The sequence below is a fragment of the Megascapheus bottae genome, chromosome 2, assembly GCF_031878675.1.
Source record: "Megascapheus bottae isolate mThoBot1 chromosome 2, mThoBot2.hap1, whole genome shotgun sequence".
NCBI lineage: Eukaryota > Metazoa > Chordata > Mammalia > Rodentia > Geomyidae > Megascapheus > Megascapheus bottae.
In genome coordinates, this window is record NC_143510.1 from 93,357,381 (window position 1) to 93,378,898 (window position 21,518).

The following is a 21,518-nucleotide window of genomic DNA, read 5'->3' on the forward strand; positions in this document are numbered from 1 at the left end:
CGTGTGTGATGTGTGCGCACAGGCAGTGCACACGCGTGTGGTGAGTGTGTGTTCCCTGGCCGGCGGCTCCTTTCATCCGCAGAGCCAGCTACGTCAGCAGTATCCACATCTCATCCAACACGCACCAGCCTCCTGATTCCCAACCAAGCCTCTGTCATCACAGAGCGGGCTGCTGGGGGGCCAGGGACAAGGTGTGGAGGTGTCCACAGGCCCTGCCTCTTACCTTGCTCTCTCCTCTCTGGTGAGAACAGGGGTACCCAGGATTGGAGGTCATTACACAATACCCACAGTAGGTGTGCAATAAGCAGTGACCGATGAGTGCACGACAGGCCCTGTCTCCGGGGCTTGCCTTGCCCGCCCCCTCCCTGGACATGCTGTCATCCTGCACACCGACGGCAGACACGGTCAGGAGCCTGGGCACTCCCTAGCCCGCCCGGGCCTGGGCCGGCTCAGCTGTGCCAGGGGTCTGTGTGGGGGACGTCAGCACGCCAGCCTCCAGCCCTGGTGCTCGGATCAGCTGGCTGATGCCAGGTTCTGGCAGAGGAGGCTGCTGGCCTGGGGCAGGTGCCCAGAGGGGCTGCAGTCAGCTTCCAGCCCCCCCTCAGCCTCACCCCGGGAAGCCGTCTCCTGTGCCCCATGCCCAGGGCAGGTGTGTGTCTGCCCACCCCCGCCACCGCCGGGGACTCACGCAAGGATGACTCTGCCCTTTCTGCCCTGCTTTGCTTTCGCATCTAGATTCTTCTGATATCTCCGGGGCGCTGCTCCCCTTCTGGGTGGCGATGGAGTCCTCTGTGGCTGGGGGGGCAGGGGAGGCAGCAGGGGGAGGGGAGGCAGGGGAAGCTGGGGTCTCGGTGCTAAACCGGCTCAGGAGGTCCTGGTACTTGAGCTTTCCTCTGGAGTTCACGGGCATCTCGGCCCAGAGCCTGTCAAACTGGGGAACAGCAGAAGAGGGTCCCAGGTGAGTGGGGGAGCCCCAGAGCCCTGGGGCCCTGCAGAGGCGGGGGAGCGGGGGAGAAGCCATGGTGGAATATTATGGGGGGGCACATGTCACTAGAAAAAACAAAAACAAAGTAAAAACTCCTTTGGCTTTTGCTGGGTAGAAGCCTCTGGAAGACGGGATTATTCATGGCTTCCGCAGGACATTTTGTAATGGAATTGGGCCCTCAGTGAGCAGTTTAGGGCCATTAAATCTCATGATTAGTCACAGTGACTGAGCGGCAGTGTACAGAAACATTTTGGGAGAAAATCCAACGCAAACCCTGGCCCGCCTCCGTGTTCAGGAAGCCAGGCCTCACCCATCTCTTCTTCCTGCACGCTGGGGTCAGCAGACAGCTCAGGGGTGACATGGCGCAAGGCATTGTCCTCTCCCAGGGAACTCTGGGAACCAGCGAGGCATTTCTGCCTGGGCCGCTGCCTGCGTCCCAGGCTGTGCGGGGACCTCCCACAGCCCAGACCAAGTGTAGGCCATGACAGCTGATCCAGCGCTCCAGGGGAGCAGAGCAACTCAGGACCTGGCTTCCCATGGGGTCACTGCATTGCCCCCCCCCCAGCCAGAGCCCCAGCCTCAGCATTGGTGAGCAAGCAGGCCCCGGGCAGGAAAACTGGAGCCCCGGGCCCTGTCTTCACTTCCCAGAGTCCAGACGTGGTAAAGAAAGCAAGTTCAAGTTCACACAACTGGAAGTGACCCCCTTGGGCCCCAGCCACCACCTCAACCCCAGGGTGCAATCTCAGTCAGATCAGCCTCCTGGCTCATCTGCCGATAACGCAAGCGAGTGTGCCTGTGTGTGTGAGTGTGTGTGTGTGTGTGTGCGTGCGTGCGTGTGTGTGTGTGTGTGTGTGTGTGTGCGTGTGCGTGCGTGTGCGCATGTGCATGCGTGGTTTAATACAGGCTAGCATGAGTTGCCAGGTGCGTCTCCATGGAAGAGGCTGGGGATGTTCATGTCTTGTTCTTTTCCCTTTTTTCTTTTCTTTTTTTTGTGGGTCATGGGGCTTAAACTCAGCCTTGGCTCTTCAGCTCAAGGCTACCGCCCTACTTCCTATTTTCTAGAGGTTAATTGGAGAAAAGAGTCTCAGGTCCTTTTGTGCCCTGGCTGGCTTTGAACCTTGAAACTCAGATCTCAGCCTCCTGAGAAGCTATGGATTATAAGCGTGAGCCACTGTGCCTGGCTTATTTATTTTTTATTTGGTGCTGGTCCTAGGGTTTAAACGCAGGGCTTAGGTGTTGTCCTGAGCTTTACTGTTCAAATCTGGCATTCTCTCACGTGAGCCACAGCTCCACTTCTGGCTTTTCTGCTCATGTATACTTCAATTCATGGTCCTCAGATCTCAGTCTCCTAAGTAGCTGGGATTATAGGTGTGAGCCACCAGTTCCTGGCTTCATTTTTTTAGGGGGAAGTTAAGAGTATTTTTCAACTTTAGGACTTGCGATAGTAATTAGTACGTGTCTAGGATAGTTCTAGCAGAGGATCACAATAGCTCAATAGCTACGGACATGTGGCCTTATAAAATGATTCCAATGGAAAGGAACTACAAGATATGGAAGCAAGAGTAGGTGTCTTTTTTTAGTGTACTGTATGTCCGGTATGTATTTCAGTTTATTTTTCCCCTTTGGCTTACCCCCCGTTGTCATATTTTTATTTCAGCACCCTTTGTCTTGCCTATGCTTATCTGACCTGGGGAGGAGACAAAGGACAAAGGGGCCGTGATACTCCTAGGACGGGCTGGAAATGAGCTTTCAGCCTGGGGGGAAGGGAGTCTGGGGGGCAGGAAAGGGGAGACGTGAGAGAGCAGACGACAATGCTTGACAAGACGTGTACTCACTACCTTGCTCACGTAATAGTGGCGCTCTGTACCCCGCCTTCCAGGAGGGTTACCTGCTCATCGGACAGGATCTGCACGTGGCGGGTGCAGATAGACCTGAACTCATCTCTGGCAACAGTGTTGGTTTTCAAGGTGTCGAAGTTCTCAAACTCCTGGACGAAGGTGTGGTAATGCGACGCCACTGCCTTGTGGAGACGCGCCAGGATGTCCCTGAGAGTCGATTCGTGGGGAGCCGGGACAGGGATGTCTTTGGGCATCTTCTCGACCCACTCGTCAGCAGCCTACACAAAGCAGATGGAAATCGATCCCTTCGGTGATGAACAAATCCTGCTTGGTTTGGAGCGGGTCTGGGGAGGGACATCTCTGTGGGGACAGAGCCCGACACAGCCCATCAGTTTCTAACCACCGATCAGACTCAGCTGTGCAGCGGCGGGGGCCTCCTGCGGGGACCCACGGCCCCACATCTTGTAGTTCCTGCAGGCTGGGTCACTGGAAGAGGGGGTGTCCCTGGCTCTCACCCACTCATGCAGTGGGTATCTGACCCCAGAGGCCCAGGGTACCCGGGGAGAGGGCACCCCCAGCTCTCTGGGGCCTTGGTTTGCAAGGGGGCTTGGACAGGTGACATGAAACTACTGTAGCACCCTCGGCTGAGTGTCCCTGCGGCCAGCTACCTCTCAAGAGCCGGAGTGTGGAAAGCTGGAGTGTGGGTGGGGAAGGGACCTTGGGTGCAGTGGGCTAGGGGAGGGCTCTGCCCTCCTGAGACAGGGAAGCTTGAGGAGGTTCTGTCCATGGTGCTGAGGAAGCTGGGGAGGGGGTGGAGAGAAGGTGCAGTGTGCGTGTGTGCGTGTGTGTGTGTGTGTGTGTACACATGAGCATGGGCATGCCCCCAAGTGAGCAACCTGTGTGCAAGGATTCACCAGACCCTCCTACACGCCTCACACTACGTTTTCATTTCAGTCTTGCAACGTTTTTGCTCTGTAGCTCAAGCTGGTCTCACACTCCTGATGCTGCCGTCTCAGCCTCGCGTGGGGCTGAGGTTACAGCTGTGTGATACCACACTCGTCCCAAGGGTGAGTTTTAAAGTATTAGTGTCGGAGGAGCAGGGGCAGGCTCACCACCACGGCCGCAGCTCCAGATTTGAAGTGAGACATTGGTGAATAAGAAAGAGCCCAGTGCTGGAGAGATGACAAAATCTTAGTAAGACACTTTGGGAAAGAAGTCTCATCAAAGCTGAGAACATAGTAAAGCCATACATTAAAAACAACCAAACAAACAATGAACAAAAACAGTAGCTAGCTGGGGGCTGGTGGCTCACGCCTGTTAGCCTAGCTGCTCAGCAGGCTGAGATCTGAGGACCGCGGTTCAAAGTCAGCCCAGGCACAAAAGTACTGAGACTCTTATCTCCAATCAACCATAAGAAAACCAAAAGTAGCGCTCTGTGGCTCAAGGGGTAGAGAGCTAGCCTCGAGCTGAAGAGCTCAGGGACGGCGCCCAGGCCCAGAGTTCAAGTCCCACAACTGACCAAATAAACAAAACCGAAAGCTAACTAAAAACAGTGGCTATAACCAGTTAGAAGGTGAACTGTCACATCAGTGAGCCCTGCTGCTGGGCTGGAGGAATCCACGCTGACGGCAGAAGGCATGTAAGGAAACCTATGTTTCCTCCTCTAAGAGTGGCGCAGGTGGAGGGAGGTGTGTGGTTCAGGCAGGGCACCGTGGCCTCTCGTCCCGGGCTGTTCAGACTGGGAGGGTGGCGGTTCAAGGCCAGCCATGGTGAGGTTACTGCCTGTCATCCCAGCTAGGAAGAAAGTAGAAATAAGCAAAATTTTACTTCTAAAAAATAGGAAGGGGGCCAGGAGTGTGTCCTAGTGGTAGAGTGCTGGCCTAGCAAGCGTGAAGGCCCAGGTTCGATTCCTCGGTACCACATACATAGAAAAAAGCTGGAGGTGGTGCTGAGGCTCAAGTGGTAGAGCTCTAGCCTTGAGAAAGTCCAAGGACAGTGCTCAGACCCTGAGCTCAAGCCCCAGGACTGGCAAAAAAAAGAAAGTCTCTTGGTCAGTAAATAACCTTGGTAAAATGCCAATCACCACTCAGTGTCAGTCCTACTGATAACGGAAAAGTGACAGAAGTTGACGTGACATTTTTTGGACAGGCCTGCCACGGCTCTCCTGTCCTCTGCTGTCTTAGGCTCACCTGTGACATGTTTTCTGCCAGCCTATCCACCCGCAGGCCCCACTGGCTCTGCTTCAGTCTGGGGCGGGCGTGGCCTCCGCCTCACCACGGGGTCCCTGACACACAGGTCACAGCTTCAGTTTGCTCCCTTCCCTGTTTCTGTTTTCCTGAGAATGACCTTGTCTACATCCAAGACTAAGTGAGCCCTCAAGTGACTTTGCCCGTCACCCGGCAACAGGCAGAGCCTCGCAGTGACACACCTGGGTGCACTGTGACCTCACTCTGTGACTCTGCCTTGCTCACGCTGCTCAGAGCCAAGGGTTCCGTGCTCTGCCTCAGGGCCTTCTCATCCATGATTCCTACTCTTCCCTCAGGTGTTTGTACAAAGCATCCATCTTTGCAGTCCTAGTCCATACCCTCTACCTGGTTCCCTGCTCATTTTCTCTATTGTTTATTTTCTCTGACTCCTTGCTTCTTGCTTTCTTACCCTAAGAAGAAAGTTTACAGCTTTGAGACCCAACACCAATAAAACAGAGAGATCCCCAATTAACGCCCCAATGAGGCACCTTAAAAGTTATTACAAAAGCAAGATCAAGCCAGACCCAAAGCCAGAAGGCAGAAAGAAATTAGAGCAGAAATCAATGAACTAGAGACTGAAAGAACCGTATACAGAAACAACCAAAAAAAAAAAGCCAATTCTTCAAAAAGATAAAAATAAGTCTATAGCCAACCTCACCAAAATGAGAAATCACCCGAATAAACTTAATAAAAAGGGTATCACAACAAATAAAAATGGAATCCTGAACATTAGAAGGGAATACTACCCAAACTTCTACCAACTTTTCAACAGAAAATCTGTTAAAGATAGAGTTCTAGGGAATCAAACTACCAACGTTGAGCCATCAGGATACCAATTATTAAAACATATCTAAAGCAAACAGCTACACCGAGATGGTAATGGAGAATCTCTCCACAAAGAAAGCCCAGTGGGTTCTTAGCTCAGTTCCCTAGGATTCATCTAACTCATGGATCTGACATGTTCAAGTCCCTTTTCAGAGATATTAAAAACGTAATTTTAAATGTAAGGTTAATTAAAAAAAACCTGACTAACATCTAACATGAGAACGGTCAAACAAACAGGACATCTCCAGACGGCGCAGCTGTTTGGTGTTGAGAATCAATAGATGACCGCATCTCCGTGCACCAGGGCCTGTCCTGCGGCCAGCAGTCACACTGTGGGGACCAGCCGGAACTGGCCCGTCCTGGCTGCCCTGGCCCCTGCCCTTGCTGACAGGGGCCGAGGAGAGCAAAGCGCCAAAGCTTCCTTATCCACCCTAAACCTGGAGAGAGGAGATGAAGCCAAGGGCAAGCGGTGGGATGGACAGGCGTGTCCACCAGGGCTCACGGGGCCCCGTGTGTCTGGTCATCCTGCAGGTTCCCTGTGCTCAAAAAGCTGTCTGTAGGCTATGCGCAGCCCAGCCCTGGGTCAACAGCCTGAATTCTCACTCCTGCAGCCCCTCCCTTTGAGGAGCTGGAATGGGGTGTGGGACGTGGCCCCGCTGTAAAATGAAAAGCCGCTCAAGTACATCTGGTTCCCCGGCCATAGGAGGTCATGCCCGTGATCCCAGCTGCTCAGAAGGTGCCCTGATTTGAAAGTCCGAGAGACTCTTATCTCCAACTAACCACCAAAAAAGCCAGAAGCAAAGGTATGGCTCAAGTACTAGAGCACCAGCCGCCTCCTCCTCCTGCTCCCCCTCCTCCTCCTCCTGCTCCCCCTCCTCCTCCTCCTGCTCCCCCTCCTCTTCCTTCTCTTTTCTTCTGAAGAGTGTGAGGCTCTGAGTTCAAGCCCCAGTACTGGTACAAGCACTATTTAGTACTGAGCGCACTTGATGTACTGAACCTCTCCGCTTAGTGGCACAGAGCTGCCGGAGCTGCCCAGAGCCCAGGATCAGGAGAGCACTGGGCTTCACATTTAGAGCCTAGGAAGAGATCCAGATTCAAAAGATGGTTTCTTCTGAAAAGTATTCAATGAAGGCCACGTGACCACAGACTTACAAAGCACCTGCAAAAACGAGCGGTCGTCTTACATGGATGCTGGGGCCGAGGGACAGGTTTAGTAATGCTGCCTTTTGTACCCAGAGTTGTTTGTTACACAGCCATAGTTGACTGATTCAGCTCTGGTCTCACTAAGAAAGTCCAAGTCGTGTCTCTAAGCAGGAAGCAATGAAGGGAGCTGAGCTTAGAATAAGAGAGAAAGGAGGCAGCTCAGCAGTGGTAGCTTTTAGGTCAGCAGCAGACCTGGAAATGGACACTTGGCGTTCTCCTGTGTATTCACGATGGCAGTTGCCGGAGAATGCCAGAACGTGAGGTGGGTCAGCACAGCCTGTTCCAGGTGTCAAGTTAAAAATACAACTATCTACAGGACTCTAGGTATCCACACACAGGGAGACCAAAGCGGGGCGCTCTTCGGGGAGGCACACAAACACAATGCCTGTGACCATATAGAATAGTAGTTACCAAAATGAACTCCAGAAAATGGAAACGAGACTTTTTCCTTTGTTGCAGCTCTGTTTTCTTTTGTTGTGTCTGTTCATTTACCTGTCCTCAGCAGGTGAGGGTGGCGCAGAAATGAAGGGACAAAGGGTGAAGAAAATGCAGCAGTGGCACTCATAGACACTGTTAAAAATGAGCCACAAATTGTGGGAACAGGTAAAAACTGGAAATGGCGACTGTCAAAAAAAGAAATATACTCTCCCTGGCTTACATAACTGACTCTCCGTACAACGTTTTTATAGTAACAATTTTTAAAAGGTTGGGCCCGGTGCCTCATGCCTGCAATCCATCTGCTTAGGAGGCTGAGATTGGAGCACTGCAGCTCGGTGTCAGCCGAAGCAGGAAAGTCTCTGAGACTCAAGTGGTCTGAGGAAGAAGGCAGGAAGGCAGGAAGGCAGGGATCAGAGCCATGTTAATTTAGAGGCCATCAGGTGCATGATTCATGCAGCAGTCAGCATGCTTTGGCTAGGCAGGGTGAGAACCGCACAGTTTTTTAATCAAGATTCCTTACAGGAGGAGGGGAAAAATAATCTGTGAAACTTCATGCAGAATAGGAACTCAGCAGGTAGCAAAAAATCCTAATTAGAAATACTCAGTGAAGAATTCTTTCACTTCTCTTTAGAGAAAGGTGTAATTAGTCCTAAGAATTGAAAAATTGCTTCATTTGATCAAATATTTTGATTAGCAAAGAAATTAATTGTACTGTATCTTCATTTGTATTTACAGTGAATAAATGAATGCTAAAAATAACAACAGTAGCAAATCTGCCTGTCAAGAGAGAGAGAGAGAGAGAGAGAGAGAGCGCATGTAAAATTGCAGATGAAAATAGTGGAAGCTGGTGCAGAACCCTCAGGCCTGTGTCATCCGGCCTCTGCCCAGAGCCCACATCCTGGGTGAGGACGCCGCAAGGTGGCGTCTGCTGGGCAGCCACGCCCCTCAGCTACCCCTCCCTAGCTGCAGGGGGATAGTCAAGGTGAAGTCTGCCAAGCAAGGCGCGAACACCGGACCTCCAGGAGCCATTCTGGGTCTCACGGTGCCTCGACCTGGGGTCTCTTGTTGTACAAGGACTTCTGGGCATTGAACCATGGCAGACCTAAAGATTACAGAACCTCTCTGGAATCAAGTCAAGTCCACCTCAGCAGCAGCTGGCTTCTCTGCATTTCACAGATCCTCACCCTCTCCCAGCAAGGGATTTCTGAGCCTTGCTCTGCTGTAGGGCCATGCTCGCTCACCACGCCCAGGGCAGGACCACGCCCACATCAGGGACACGCCCACATCAGGGACACGCCCACATCAGGGACAGGCACCAGCACACAAGGTACCCACTTGGAAATGGAAGCCAGGAGCTCAGAGACATGGAGGAGATGGCCCCAGGCCTCTAGGTCTGCTCACCGAGCAGAGACTTGAACCTCTGTTCTAGAGAATCAGGCGCTCTGCCTCCCCAGGCGCCATCTCAAATTCACTACCCAAGCTGCACCTCCAGCCTCCCTCACCTGCCCAGGGAGGCTCTCCTTCCCTCCTCCTCCTCTTCCCCCTTCCCTTCTTCCTCTTCTTCCTTTTCCCCTTCCTCTTCACCCTCCTCTTCCTCTTCCTCCTTCTCCTCATCTTCTACTTCCTCTTCCTCCTCCTCCTTCCCTTCTTCCTCCTGGTCTTACTCCTCTGTAACTGTACAGTTCACCTCTGTCAGGCAGCAAAGAATCTATGCCAAGCCCTCCACAAACACCCAATTCATAAATCCCTTGATAGTGTGAAATTGTCATAAAACAGAGAAATAAAACAGCAACAGGACAGCATCCCCGGACCCTTTAATGATTCAATAAACTCATAGGTGAAGTCATTTATGAAACTGTTAAATTCTGTCACCCAGGGAAATTCTACACCGTGTAATCACCTCATTACTGGGCACTTAACATGAGCCCACTGATAATAATAATAATAATGAGGGCTGTGAGCTGGCGCTGACTCTGCCCACACTGGCCGGGTTACTCCCAGGATACAGACACCTGGCAGTCCTGTCCCAGGGGAGAATGCGGGGCCTGCATCTTGGGGCATCTGAGTTCGGATCCTTTCTCGTGCATGGCCTGTTTCCTCCCCTGTGAACTAGGACTGGTGATGAAGCCCCCATCTTAAGGCTGTCGGGGGACTGGCCAATCTAACTTATGGAGCATGGCTACAGCAGCAGCTGGCATCCTCCTTCCCCAGACTCTCAAGTCACGGACTCGCAGCCATGGCTCTGACGACCGCACCGACTGTGGGTGACCAGAAGGTGACAGCGATTGGCACTCAAACTCAGGCTGCAGCACAAACTGCCAGGTGAAACTTTCTGGTTTGTTCAGGAAGTTTCAGTGGCACCTGAGTCACCGGCACGGATGGAGCCGTGGAGGGCTCTCCCTGTCCTACATCCAGCGTGGACCCTAGGGCGGCTGGAAGCCAGGCGTTGGCTCTCACACTTCCTGGGTGCTGAATGCAAAGGCTTGCAGGCTGAAGGGAGGCGTCCAGCCAGAACACAAGCAGCTGTGGCATAGGCTGCATGTGAAAAGTGCCCCCCCATTCCCTGCTCCCAGCTCCCCGGGCCCTCCCGCCTCAGCACCTCGGGGCAGCCTGCTCTTGGTGGAGATCAAGGCTTCCATCAGGGCTGGAGGGTGAAGGAGGGGGGCTTGCCTGGACTTGCTGACTCTGCACCAACCCCGCTGAGGCAAGGAACCAAGAAAATGGAGGGAAGGCTGGTGGAACCGTGGGCTGGGGAGGCTGAGCTGGTGGGTTGTGGGTCTGGAACACCACGGTGGGTAAGGGCTCATCCTCCAGGAACCGGGGAGTGGGGTGAGGCCCGGCAGCCACACCCATGGCAGCCTGGCCAGAGGTGCAGCAGGGTGTACCCTCCTCTGGACCTTGCTGGCTTCTGGTGGAAACAGCCCTGTGTCAAGGGGGCCGGGACTGCTGCCCACCGAGGTCAGGCAGAAGCCAGCTGGGCATGGCCACCTTCCTGGCTCTACAAGCAGCAGCGGCGGCGGCAATCAGGCCCCATTCCCTCGCAGCTGCCCCTTTCTGCTTCCCAACCGAGCGAGGCAGTGCCCAGCCACTAGACTGGCCACGCTGCAGACGTGTCCATGTTTCACAGCTCAGGACGCGTGTGAGGAGAAACCGGCAGGATATACAAGTGCCATGTTTCACAGCGGCACAAGGCGGGGCAGGCGGGGCCCGGGCTGAGGCTCTTCTGTGACGTCATGGCCGCCCTCCCTCCCTCCACCACAGGCTCTCTGGGGACAGACTGGGGTGTGGGGGCCAGGGTGGCCCGATGGCCCCTCCTCATCCCCCCACCAACAGTATGGCCAGTGTACCCCTGCCAGGCCTGAGTGGAGGGATGAGGAGCCTGCCTCCTGCTCCCTGGACGGCCGCCACTGGCACATGAGCCCCGAGAGCACACGTGTGCCTTCACATAGGCTTGGAGCCCCCCCTGGCACCACAGAGGACACCCCGAGTTCCCCCCTCACTGCTCGCCACAGGTCTAGACAGCACATAGAGCGCCTCCACAGTGCAGAACACTGGAGCCACAGGGCACGGCTGGACTTCCAGGGCGCAGAGCTGCTCTCCTGTCAGGAGAGGTCAGGATGCCCCCTGCACGACATGGCTAATTTATGTCCAGTGATCTTGATGCCCTGCCGGGAGAGGCAGGCCTTCATTTCCTCATCGTGTTCACTAATGAGACAGGGCCCTCGCTCCATTTACAAGGAAAGGAACACCAATCAAGTGTGGCAGCTAATACAATAAATACCATGCTCGTGAAGACTAAACACATTCTGGTGAGCTTCAAGCCTCTCCGTGGAGAACACCAGTCCTCATTTCTCTCCCATCCACGCCTGTTAAGAGGCAGAGTCCTCAGATTCCACAACTCTCCCTCAAAGAAAAACAGCATCTTGTGGTGGTTTGGTGCTGGTACTGGGGCTTGAACTCAGGTACTCACATCCTTCGTTTTTTGTTTTTGTTTTTTTTTCTTTGCTCAAGGCAGCGCTCTATAACTTAAATCTAACTTTCTGGTGATTAATTGGCAAGGAGAGTCTCACAGATTTTCCTGTCCTGGATGGCTTCACACCACAATCCTCAGGACCCAGCCTCCTGAGCAGCTAGGATTACAGGCATGAGCCATATTGCCTGGCAGGAAAATGATCTTGAGTTATTTAATACGTAAGTAAGTGACTTTACAGACCTTACTTATGTATGTATTTATCATAAATACTAAGTAAGGGGAGGTCCCATTGGTTAAGCATGTGTTTCTTTAAACATATTCCATTACTGAGCAATATTTTCATATTCACAGAAGATACTGAAATGGCAATTTAAAAAGGAATGAGTGACTTTCTACAAGCAAGCAGGTCTGCTTCTCTAGAGGTGAGAGGGAATGGAAGGCAGGCAGATGCCGCTCCCTGTGCGTGGTGGAGTTGGGAGGACCCTGTGCTGCCTGGCAGCCTGTGGTTTCCCAGCCTGCACCAAGGCTGGCAGCATCCGGGGGCCAGGGGCAGGCCTGGCTTCTGTGTGTCTGAAGTCACGCAGTCACCTTCACCTTCCCATCTGCACGCTGGGCAGAGGAACGACCAGCAGGGTCTCAGGGCCCACCCCTGGGAGAGCCTGACCTGGGGCGGGAGAGTCTACACCGGCAGCAGCCAGCCACCACCTGAGAAGTGCTAGCTGACTGGGGGTGCTTCTGGTGGCTGGAGGAAGCTGCACTGGGGTGGGGAGGGGGCCACACACCACAGGCACCCCTGGGTGACAGTCTGGAGACCTAAGTCAGCTGAGGATGGAGAGGGGTCCATGACGTCAGACTGCAAACTTTCAATGGACTCACAGCCTTCGGGGCTCGAGCGTGATCCCCTTTTCCTCTCCCAGGACTGGGGTCTGCGGCTAGGACCACTCACAGTGAACCTGCCTAGCAGGGGAGCGCTCACTGTCTTAATTACTTTTGGGTAGTCTCTTTCTAATTACTTGCCTCCCTTGCATCTCCCAGAGGGAAGAGAGCGCTAGAATCATATTAATGAGCTTCAGGGCGATGCATTCGGCTTCCTACTCTTGGTTAAGTCTCTTCCTTTCTAGGGAAGCCCCAGAATTAAACGGTGGGGCAGTGGTGATTCTCCTCTAACCTCACGTCCCAGCCACACTGCATGACTCCCAAAGTCACCAGCTCAGCCACCACCAACTATTCTTCTTCTTGGCCCAGAAGGAGACAACGACAGTGGGCAGGGAGGGATGCAGCCCCACTTCCTGGCGAGACACACAGGGTGAGAGGGAACCCACGGTGGCCTGGCTCTGGTGACAGGGACTGTTGTGCACAGCCTTGCACACCCCCTCTCTGGCCCTGGCTCTGGTGACAGGGACTGTTGTGCACAGCCTTGCACACCCCCTCTCTGGCCCTGGCTCTGGTGACAGGGACTGTTGTGCACAGCCTTGCACACCCCCTCTCTGGCCCTGGCTCTGGTGACAGGGACTGTTGTGCACAGCCTTGCACACCCCCTCTCTGGCCCTGGCCCCTGGTGACAGGGACTGTTGTGCACAGCCTGGCACACCCCCTCTCTGGCCTGGCTCTGGTGACAGGGACTGTTGTGCACAGCCTTGCACACCCCCTCTCTGGCCCTGGCTCTGGTGACAGGGACTGTTGTGCACAGCCTTGCACACCCCCTCTCTGGCCCTGGCTCTGGTGACAGGGACTGTTGTGCACAGCCTTGCACACCCCCTCTCTGGCCCTGGCCCCTGGTGACAGGGACTGTTGTGCACAGCCTGGCACACCCCCTCTCTGGCCTGGCTCTGGTGACAGGGACTGTTGTGCACAGCCTTGCACACCCCCTCTCTGGCCTGGCTCTGGTGACAGGGACTGTTGTGCACAGCCTTGCACACCCCCTCTCTGGCCTGGCTCTGGTGACAGGGACTGTTGTGCACAGCCTGGCACACCCCCTCTCTGGCCCTGGCCGGGGCCCGGGCCCAGCTCGCCTGGGCATCCATCTCTGAGCACTTCTAACCCTGCTGCCTCAGGCAGGATGTGGGGTCCAAGGTGACTCCTGGGATGGGCTCCACCGTGCTCACTCCATGACTCTTGTGAGGACAGAACTCCAGTGCCAGACCCCAGATAACGAAGCTGTCCCCATGCCTCTGCTGTGAGTCTCCAGCATTCTCTCACCTCAGTCCATCCCACCATGGATGCAACCCTCAAACCAGCCACGTGCCCTGATCCACACAGGCTCCAGTCCCCATCCCAGCCCCACATGTCACCAGCTATCCTGGCTCCCTCACCTCCACGTCTCCCCTAGCCAGGCTTCCTGAGCTTGCTTGGGATGGGTGCAGGAACCAATATCTCTCTCCTGGGTCCTTGGCAGATTGGCAGACACCTGTGTGCCTGCAGCTGGGCCTGGCGCTGTGCTCGCACAGGAAACGCACACTGGAGGTGGAGAGAGTGCTGGGATCCTCGGAGTGGAGCCCACACGTGGGGGAACATGGAACGACTCAGCTCCATTCCAGAGAAGTTCTGGAATCTGCCATCGTCCAGCGCTTAGAAGTCCTTGTATGATAAGAGACCCCCAGGTCCAGGCCCCATTGGGCCTTGTCTGGGCAGACTTCATCCTGACCAGCCCCACGCAGCCCACGCGGGCAGGGGTTCCCCAGCAGCAGGAGGAATCCCACACGAGCTGTGGCAGCAACCACAGTGACGGCTCAACAGGTGGGTGGGCCTGTCACCATATTCCAATTGCGTTTCTACACTGGTATATGTTGCTTTCATATAACTAAAAAATACACGTTAAAGGGGCCCAGGCCCCTTTGGCCTTGTGGTAGAGTGCTTGCCTAGCATGCACAAAGACCCGGGTTCCATTCCTCGGTAACCACATATATAGAAAATGCCAGAAGTGGTGCTGTGGCTCAAGTGGTAGAGCTCTACCCTGGGGAAAGACCCTGAGTTCAAAGCCCCAGGACTGGCAAAACAAAAAGACTTGGAGAAGCCTGTGCTAAACAGGAAGTCCAGCCTTCTTGCCGCCCTCCCCAGGGAGATCTACACGAAAGCGGTGGGAGGGAAGTCTGTCTGCCAGTGTGTCCGCCTTGCCCCCAGGCAGAACTTCAGTGCTCTTCGAAGTTACTGGCGCATTCCAAATAGTGCAAGATGGACATAAGCAACTTGACAAATCTTGGCTCCAGGCCCGTGGATGGTCAGGGTTCAATCATTTGTGACTTTTAAAATGGCAATTGCATAGGATTCAAGCTACTAGAAAAATATCTCTATCCTTTGGCTCTGGTTATTTCATCTTTGTGATGCTTGAAAAGATGAGAATGGAATTATATGCAATGCAGTGTTCATGGCCAGGTAAATTACAGAGGTAGAAGTAGGGTAGATACCACTGGCTGTCATAGCTTCCGGCCATGTGACATACAGCAGAGTCCTCATCCAGTGCTACCCCACTCTGCAAATCCAAGACCCAGACTACACAGTGTAACAAGCACCAGCTCGGAGCGGGGCCTGCTCTGCCCTCCTCACTGAGGGGGCCGTGTGGTTCTGTGACCATGAGGAGTCTGTAAGTCCTGCATGGAGTCGGTCTGTCCTGTGTGGAATCTGTCATGGTCTGATTGTTCTGCATGGAGTATGTCAGTCTTGCATGAAGTCTGCCTGTCCTGTGTAGAGTCTGTTCTGGTGGAGTGTCTGTCTTGCCTTCCTCCTTGCCTTCTGCCCAGGGACTTATGAGAGGGGCACATGTGCATGCTGGGCCAGGATCTACACAGTGCCTCGCTGAATGCTGATGGCACTGCTTTCGTTTCCAGATTTTCCTGCATTCTCCAAATATATCTTGAAAATCACAAAGGTATCATCAATAGTAGCAAAGACCATGGGCTGGGGATTTAGCTCGGTGGAAGAGTACATGCCTGGAGAGTGCAAGGCACCATACATATATACACACACATACATGCAGCGAAGGTCACTATACACCAAGAGCAAAGACACAGCACAGACCTGGGACTGCGAGTTTGGCCTAGTGGTAGAGTGCTTGCCTAGCATGCATGAAAACCCAGGTTTGATTCCTTGGTACCACATACATAGATAAAAGCAGGAAGTGGTGCTATGGCTCAAGTGGTAGAGTACTAGAGTCTTGAGGAAAGCCCAAGGACAGTGCTCAGGCCCTGAGTTCAAGCCCTAGGACTGGCAGAGAGAGAGAGAGAGAGAGAGAGAGAGAGAGAGAGAGAGAGAGAGAGAGAGAGAGAGAGAGAGAGAGAGAGAGAGAGAGAGAGAGAGAGCGCGCACAGACCTAAAGGCATTTGCTACTCGTATTTACTACGCAATCAGAATCCCTGCAGGTGATGTGCCATGGATGGCCCTGGACGCAGACAGGCTCTGAGCATTTTGTTTGTGCTAATGACCAGGACCAGTGGGGTGAGCCAGCAGGGCTGGCCAAGCTGAGGTGCACCAGGAACCCTGGGGCACAGCTTGGAAGAATGTGCATTGGCGCAGCCCTCAGGGACATGTAGGCAGCCTACAGCCCAATAGTAACTCTACGCTGAGCCGCCCGTGTGTGCTGGGTGTGGGCACAGCGCCTGAGGGGAGGAGACTGAGAGCAGATGACCTGTGCCCAGGTCGTCTGAAGAGGGTCACTGATGGGTAACATGCTCTTTCCAGATCGATCCATGTAATAGACTGTCTTCATAGCAGTGTATGAGGACCAACTAAAGCCAATAAGACAAGCGCGTAGACAATACTCAATATAATGCCAGTTGTATAAAGTGGGCCAGAGAGCCAGGACACAGCCAGGGCCAACGCAGTGGGCCTTGCCTGTCTGGACACAGGATCATCTTCTAGAACCACAGCTGCTTCAGAACTCTCTCAACTCATCAGACTGAAGGAAGCCCCACACAGTTTTGGTTCTGGTTTTTGTTTTCATGCCAGTCCTGGGGCTTGAACTCAGGGCCTAGGCACTATCCCTGAAGGACAGTACTCTACCACATGAGGCACCCCCTGAGCTGTTTTGAAAACAAAACAAGATACAGCCAGGCTTCCATCTGTAATCCTAGCTACTCAGGAGACTGAGATCTGAGGATCGTAGTTCGAAGCCAGCTCAGGCAGAAAAGTCCCCATGAGACTTGCCTCTAGTGACCCACTCAACAACCGGAAGTGGTGCTGTGGCTTAAAGTGAGAGCGCACTAGCCTTGAGCAAAGGAGCTTAGGGACAGAGCCAAGGCCCTGAGTTCAAGCCCCAGCATTGGCAAAACAAACAAAAATTGTATTCAATAAAAATTTCTGAAAAACCACAGGATGAAGTTTATGGCTTCACGGCTCTATGGAGGATTGGAACCTATTTTTTCATTTAAAATAAGCTAATTACATGATGTAATTGTCAATCAGACCTGTTTTTAACCAATTACCCATTTTTGAGAAACCAATTGCAGCTCCTTTTCACACAGACATACTTAACTCTCCATATTCCTTACCTCCTCTGTGAAAGAGCTGAAGTTCTGGAGGAAGTATTTCCAGTGTATGGAGGGGGTAAGATGAATCTTCAATTTCCTCAAAAAATAATGATACTGATTATCTGTAAGCTTGTAACACAAGTCCTTAAGGATTTGCCCGAAGTCTGTAGCATTCACAAACCCAGTGTCTTCTTTATCCACGGCAGAAAATGCCTAAAAATATAGAAGAAAAAGATGACAAATGTACTGCTGAGTATTAAAAATCATTTCTGTATCATTTCTGCTCAGTGAAAGTGAGATCTCTATGTAAAAGTCCTTTGTAGCTGGGTACTGGTGGCTCATGCCTGCAATCCCAGTTACTCAGGTTCAAAACAAGCTGGAGAGTCCCTAAGACTCTTCTAATTAATCAGCCAAAACCAGAAGTAGAACTGTGGCTCAAGTGGTAGAGCACTAGCCTTGAGCAAAAAAACTAGAACCTGGTGCTGGAATCACAACACGAGTAAATATAGTCTTTGTAAATTCTGCATTGCTAAATAAACACATCTTCATTAGAGGGCTAAGACCACGAAGACAACAAGCTTCGTCAGAACCTTAGAGAGCCTTGGAAGAGAGAGATAAGCTGGGGGGTGGGGGAGGAGATGGAGGTGAGTGAGGGGAAAGGAGGGATGGAGGTGAGATCACTGGTGAGAGAGAGGAGAGGTGCCTTCTCTGAGCACACTGTAGGCGGCGTATAGAGGGACAGGGGTGGGACAGGGCGCCCCTCCACCAGTAGCCTCCGTCTCCTCTCACCAGGAGGGACTGGCAGCAAGAAGTGCTGGGCTCCCTGGGCATGGGTTTGGCCCTGGAACCTGGCGCTTTCCCTACAGCCCTGGCTGTGACACTGGCATGGCTGAGTGGCCTGGCGTGGGGAGAGGGTCTGTGCTGGGAGGTGGGGCTGGGTCTACCCCAGGAACTTGTCAGTGCTCAGTAGTCAAACTGGGAAAGTGCAAAAACGTCCTATAAAAAGAACACACATTTTTTTCCATGTGTCAAAAAATCATTTTTTATTATACAAGGAAATCTGTATCAAGTGGCAGATTAAGATTTCTTAAAATAAGAATTTAATGTACCTGGAAATTCCAAACCAAACTCCTTTGTGGCGAATCCTCACCCTGGACTGGTTAGGTTCCCCCAGGGCATGGTGCAGGAGCAACCAACCCAACCCTGAAATGCCCATGGGCAAAGGCGGGCGGTGGGAAAGGTGGGGCCCTGGGTCAGGACTGAGTCTTCCATCAGGCCCTGCTGTCCATTCTATGCCATGACCTCCCTGGATGTCAGCCTGGGCCCCACAAAGGGCCTGGGCTCAGCATGGCTGTGAGGCTGCCAGCCTTTGGGACGAACCACTGGCACACAGTGGGCATGGCCACTGGGAGACCTAGGTCGCAATCAGCACAGCTGTGCTACAGGGCAGGCAAAGGCAGATGTGCTGCAAATGTTGTGCTTGAGGCTCTCTCTGGCCACAGGAGCCTGCCAGCTGCGTGTGCAAACCCAACCTGCCAGGCTGCAGTGCAGGCGTGAAAACTAAAGTGCAAATCTTCAAAATCTGCAAAACGCTCTGTTATTGCAAGGGGCTGACATGCTTCAGACACATGATGCACATGGCACCGGCAGCACACACGCAATGCCCACATGTCCACGTCCTCTTGGACGGCCATCCCACAGTCACGCTCCTCCCTCTCCTGCTCCTTCCCTCCTCCATCCTCCCCCAAACCCCAGCTTGAAAAACACCCGACAGAGGCCAATGGCGCCACTTCTGTTCAGAAGGTGGCGAGGCCGTGCCGACCATGACACACTGTGTGCACAGTGCTCTGGGAGCTGTGGCGGGTGTGCTGGCACAGGTCAGGAGACTCTTGTGACAGGGTCTGGCCAGCTGGGCAGGCTTGCTGCTCGTGGCCAGCGGGGTGGGAGGAGCTGCGCTCCCTGGATGGCTGTGGCCACCATGTCCCTCCACTCCTGGTCCGTGAGGACGTGAGCTCGTCAGCTTCCTTTGGTGGGTGTGGAGGCCCCCACTGTCCCGCTGTCTCCCCTGGGCCTGCCATGTCCACACCGTGCACGTGTGCAGCCTAGATCCTGACCGTGTCTGCTCTCGGGACAGAGGCCCAGTTCCGCTGGCTGCTCTCTGCTTATCTCCCATGAATCCCTCCCACGCGGGCTCCGGAGTGCACCTCTTAAAGCCCAAGATGAAAGCCACCTGTCCTGACAAGCCACAGCTGGTAAAGAGGCCCAAGGAGGCTGCGGACGCACAGGCCTGCGCCTGGGCCTGGAGTCTGGACAGGAGGGAGGGCGCATCTTCCTTCCCACACAAGCCTGTCTCTGCTGCCTACTCATGCCCTCAGATTCTTTCACCAGCAGGAAGGTCTTAGAGATTTTTTTTTTTGCTAGTCTGGGCTTGAACTCAGGGCCCAGGCACTGTCCTTGGCTCTACCGCTTGAGCCAAGTACCACTTCCGGCTTTTTCTATGTATGTACCAAGGGATCTGAATCCAGGTCTTACTGTATGCGAGGCAAGCACTCTATCACCAGGCCAAACCCCTGACTCCAGTCTTGGAGACTCTTATCTCCAACGGATCAACAAAAAGCTGGATGCAGAGGTGTAGCTCAAGTGGTAGAATACCAGCCTTGAGCAAAAAAAAAAACAAGTGAGAATTCAAGTCTTTGAGTTCAAGTCCTAGTATTGGCATGCCCCATCCCCCCAACCCAAGTCAAGCCTATCTATACTGTACAGGTGAATGGGGGAGGCTAGGGACAGGCCCTGGAAGAGGGGCTGGGTAGCGATTCTGATGGACAGAGATGGGCTTCCATTGCAAAACCTGGTGTGGGGTCTGCCGTACCTGGAACAAGGGCTGCTGGGAGCACCTGACCAGACACTGGATGCTCTTCACGATCTCATCTGGGCTCAGTGTGGAGAAATCGATGGAGGCAGTGGCGGCGGGGCCACGGTCTTCCTTCTCCTTGGGCTCATCTCTAGTCACCGTGCTGCTCTCCAGGGCTTTCAGGAAGTCCAGGTAGTTGAGGGAGTTATCATTCACGTTAACCCCCAGGCTTCCCCACAAAGAAAACAACAGATTAATTAAGAAACCTATCACTTGCTCCTTCAACAAACAGTCAAAAAAGAGTATGGAGAAAATGAGTGGTGTAAGACACGGTCCTGGAGCTGTGGTGCACTCACGCCACGGAAGCCCTGTCCCAGGCGCACAGTGACCCTGCGACCACAGCAAACAAGAGGACTGGTGCAGAAGTGAGGGTGGGTCCCCAGTGCTCTGTCTTGACGGTCTGAGGCCTGTCAGCTGACACAGTCAGGTGCCAGGGGCCCAGAATTCCAGCTATGCGGGAGGCTGAGACCTGGAGGATCCTGTTTGAGGATAGCATTGCGGCAGACATGTCCAAGAAACTTCATCTCCAGAATAACCAGCAAGAAAGCCAGCATGGAGATGTGGCTCAAGTGGTAAGCAGAAGGTGTGAGCAGGAAAGTCAAGCAAAAGCTTAATTAACAACAAGGGCTGGCCCTGCGACTTAAAAAGAAGGGATGGTTGGCAGAGAACAAAGAGAATACTCATTTCTTTCCTCAAGTGGGGTTGAAATGAAGTGGGGAAGCCCAAAGCTCTCCAAAGACCTTTGTACAATGACCGTCTAGCAATGTTTCCTCAAGGAAAAACGCTATGGCAGCTCGCACCCACACAAGAAGGCCCTCCCTGTGCGCCCATTCCAGTGCCTTCAGGTCCTGCAGGACCTTAGAAATACAGAGCGCATGTATAGAAGACGCCAAGAGATTCAAAGTAGAGTTTCACTGCCTGTAAAGTTCACACATTTAGAACTTGCATTCTTGAGGCATTTATGGTTCCTCAGCTGGACAGTACATGAGGTCAGAACAGACCCGAAGGGTCCCTGGTAGACCCAAGAGAGAATCTTCCAGTGACTCCAAGGAGGACAAGACACATCAGCATGGTGTGACACGACTGAAAGGCAGGAGGACTGCAAGTTCAAGACCAACCTGGGCTATATAGTGAGACCTTGTTTCAAGGACCAGAACAAACAAGAGAAGCCCAAAGCTTAGCTTCCGTGTGATGCAGCTGCAGCACCGCCTGGCAGGGCCTGGGCCTGCCGCCCTGCGTGGTGGGTATGGAGGAAGAGGACAATCAGTACTTTTCATCTGTGGGCTGAATTGCCAGTGTGGTATTAAAATGTAGTAATAACATCAAATGCATATGCAAATCTCAGTAGTATTTAGAAAAGTCTATTTTGGAGTGAGAAAAGCATAATCTACATATAATTACCACTAGCTGGGACTCTTATCATCAAGAGGTCTTTGAGAAGAGACAAGAGACTGAGCAATGGATCCTTATTAAGGTTTCAGTGTGTAAAAAAGTTGATCACCCCATGACAGGTGGACCACAGAAATTCCCGTTCCTTTGTTGCTGTTTGCGGAAGTACCAGCCTGACTGTTTTCACAGCCTCTCTTATAATCCCTTGTTAATTATTTAGCTGCTGCTTTTCCCCATGATTTATTCAT

At 53.2% G+C, this 21,518-nt stretch overlaps 1 protein-coding gene across 1 annotated transcript in view; it reads right to left on the reverse strand.

Moving 5' to 3' along the window:
- Efcab6 (EF-hand calcium binding domain 6) overlaps positions 1-21,518 on the reverse strand; it is a 153,747-nt gene that overhangs the window by 8,576 nt on the left and 123,653 nt on the right. The window contains exons 26-29 of the mRNA XM_090328864.1: positions 19,840-20,050; positions 16,992-17,183; positions 2,874-3,101; positions 689-931 (exon numbers count right to left, since the gene is read on the reverse strand). Of these exons, the coding sequence (XP_090184990.1) occupies positions 689-931; positions 2,874-3,101; positions 16,992-17,183; positions 19,840-20,050 (874 nt within the window). The remainder of the gene's footprint in view (positions 1-688; positions 932-2,873; positions 3,102-16,991; positions 17,184-19,839; positions 20,051-21,518) is intronic.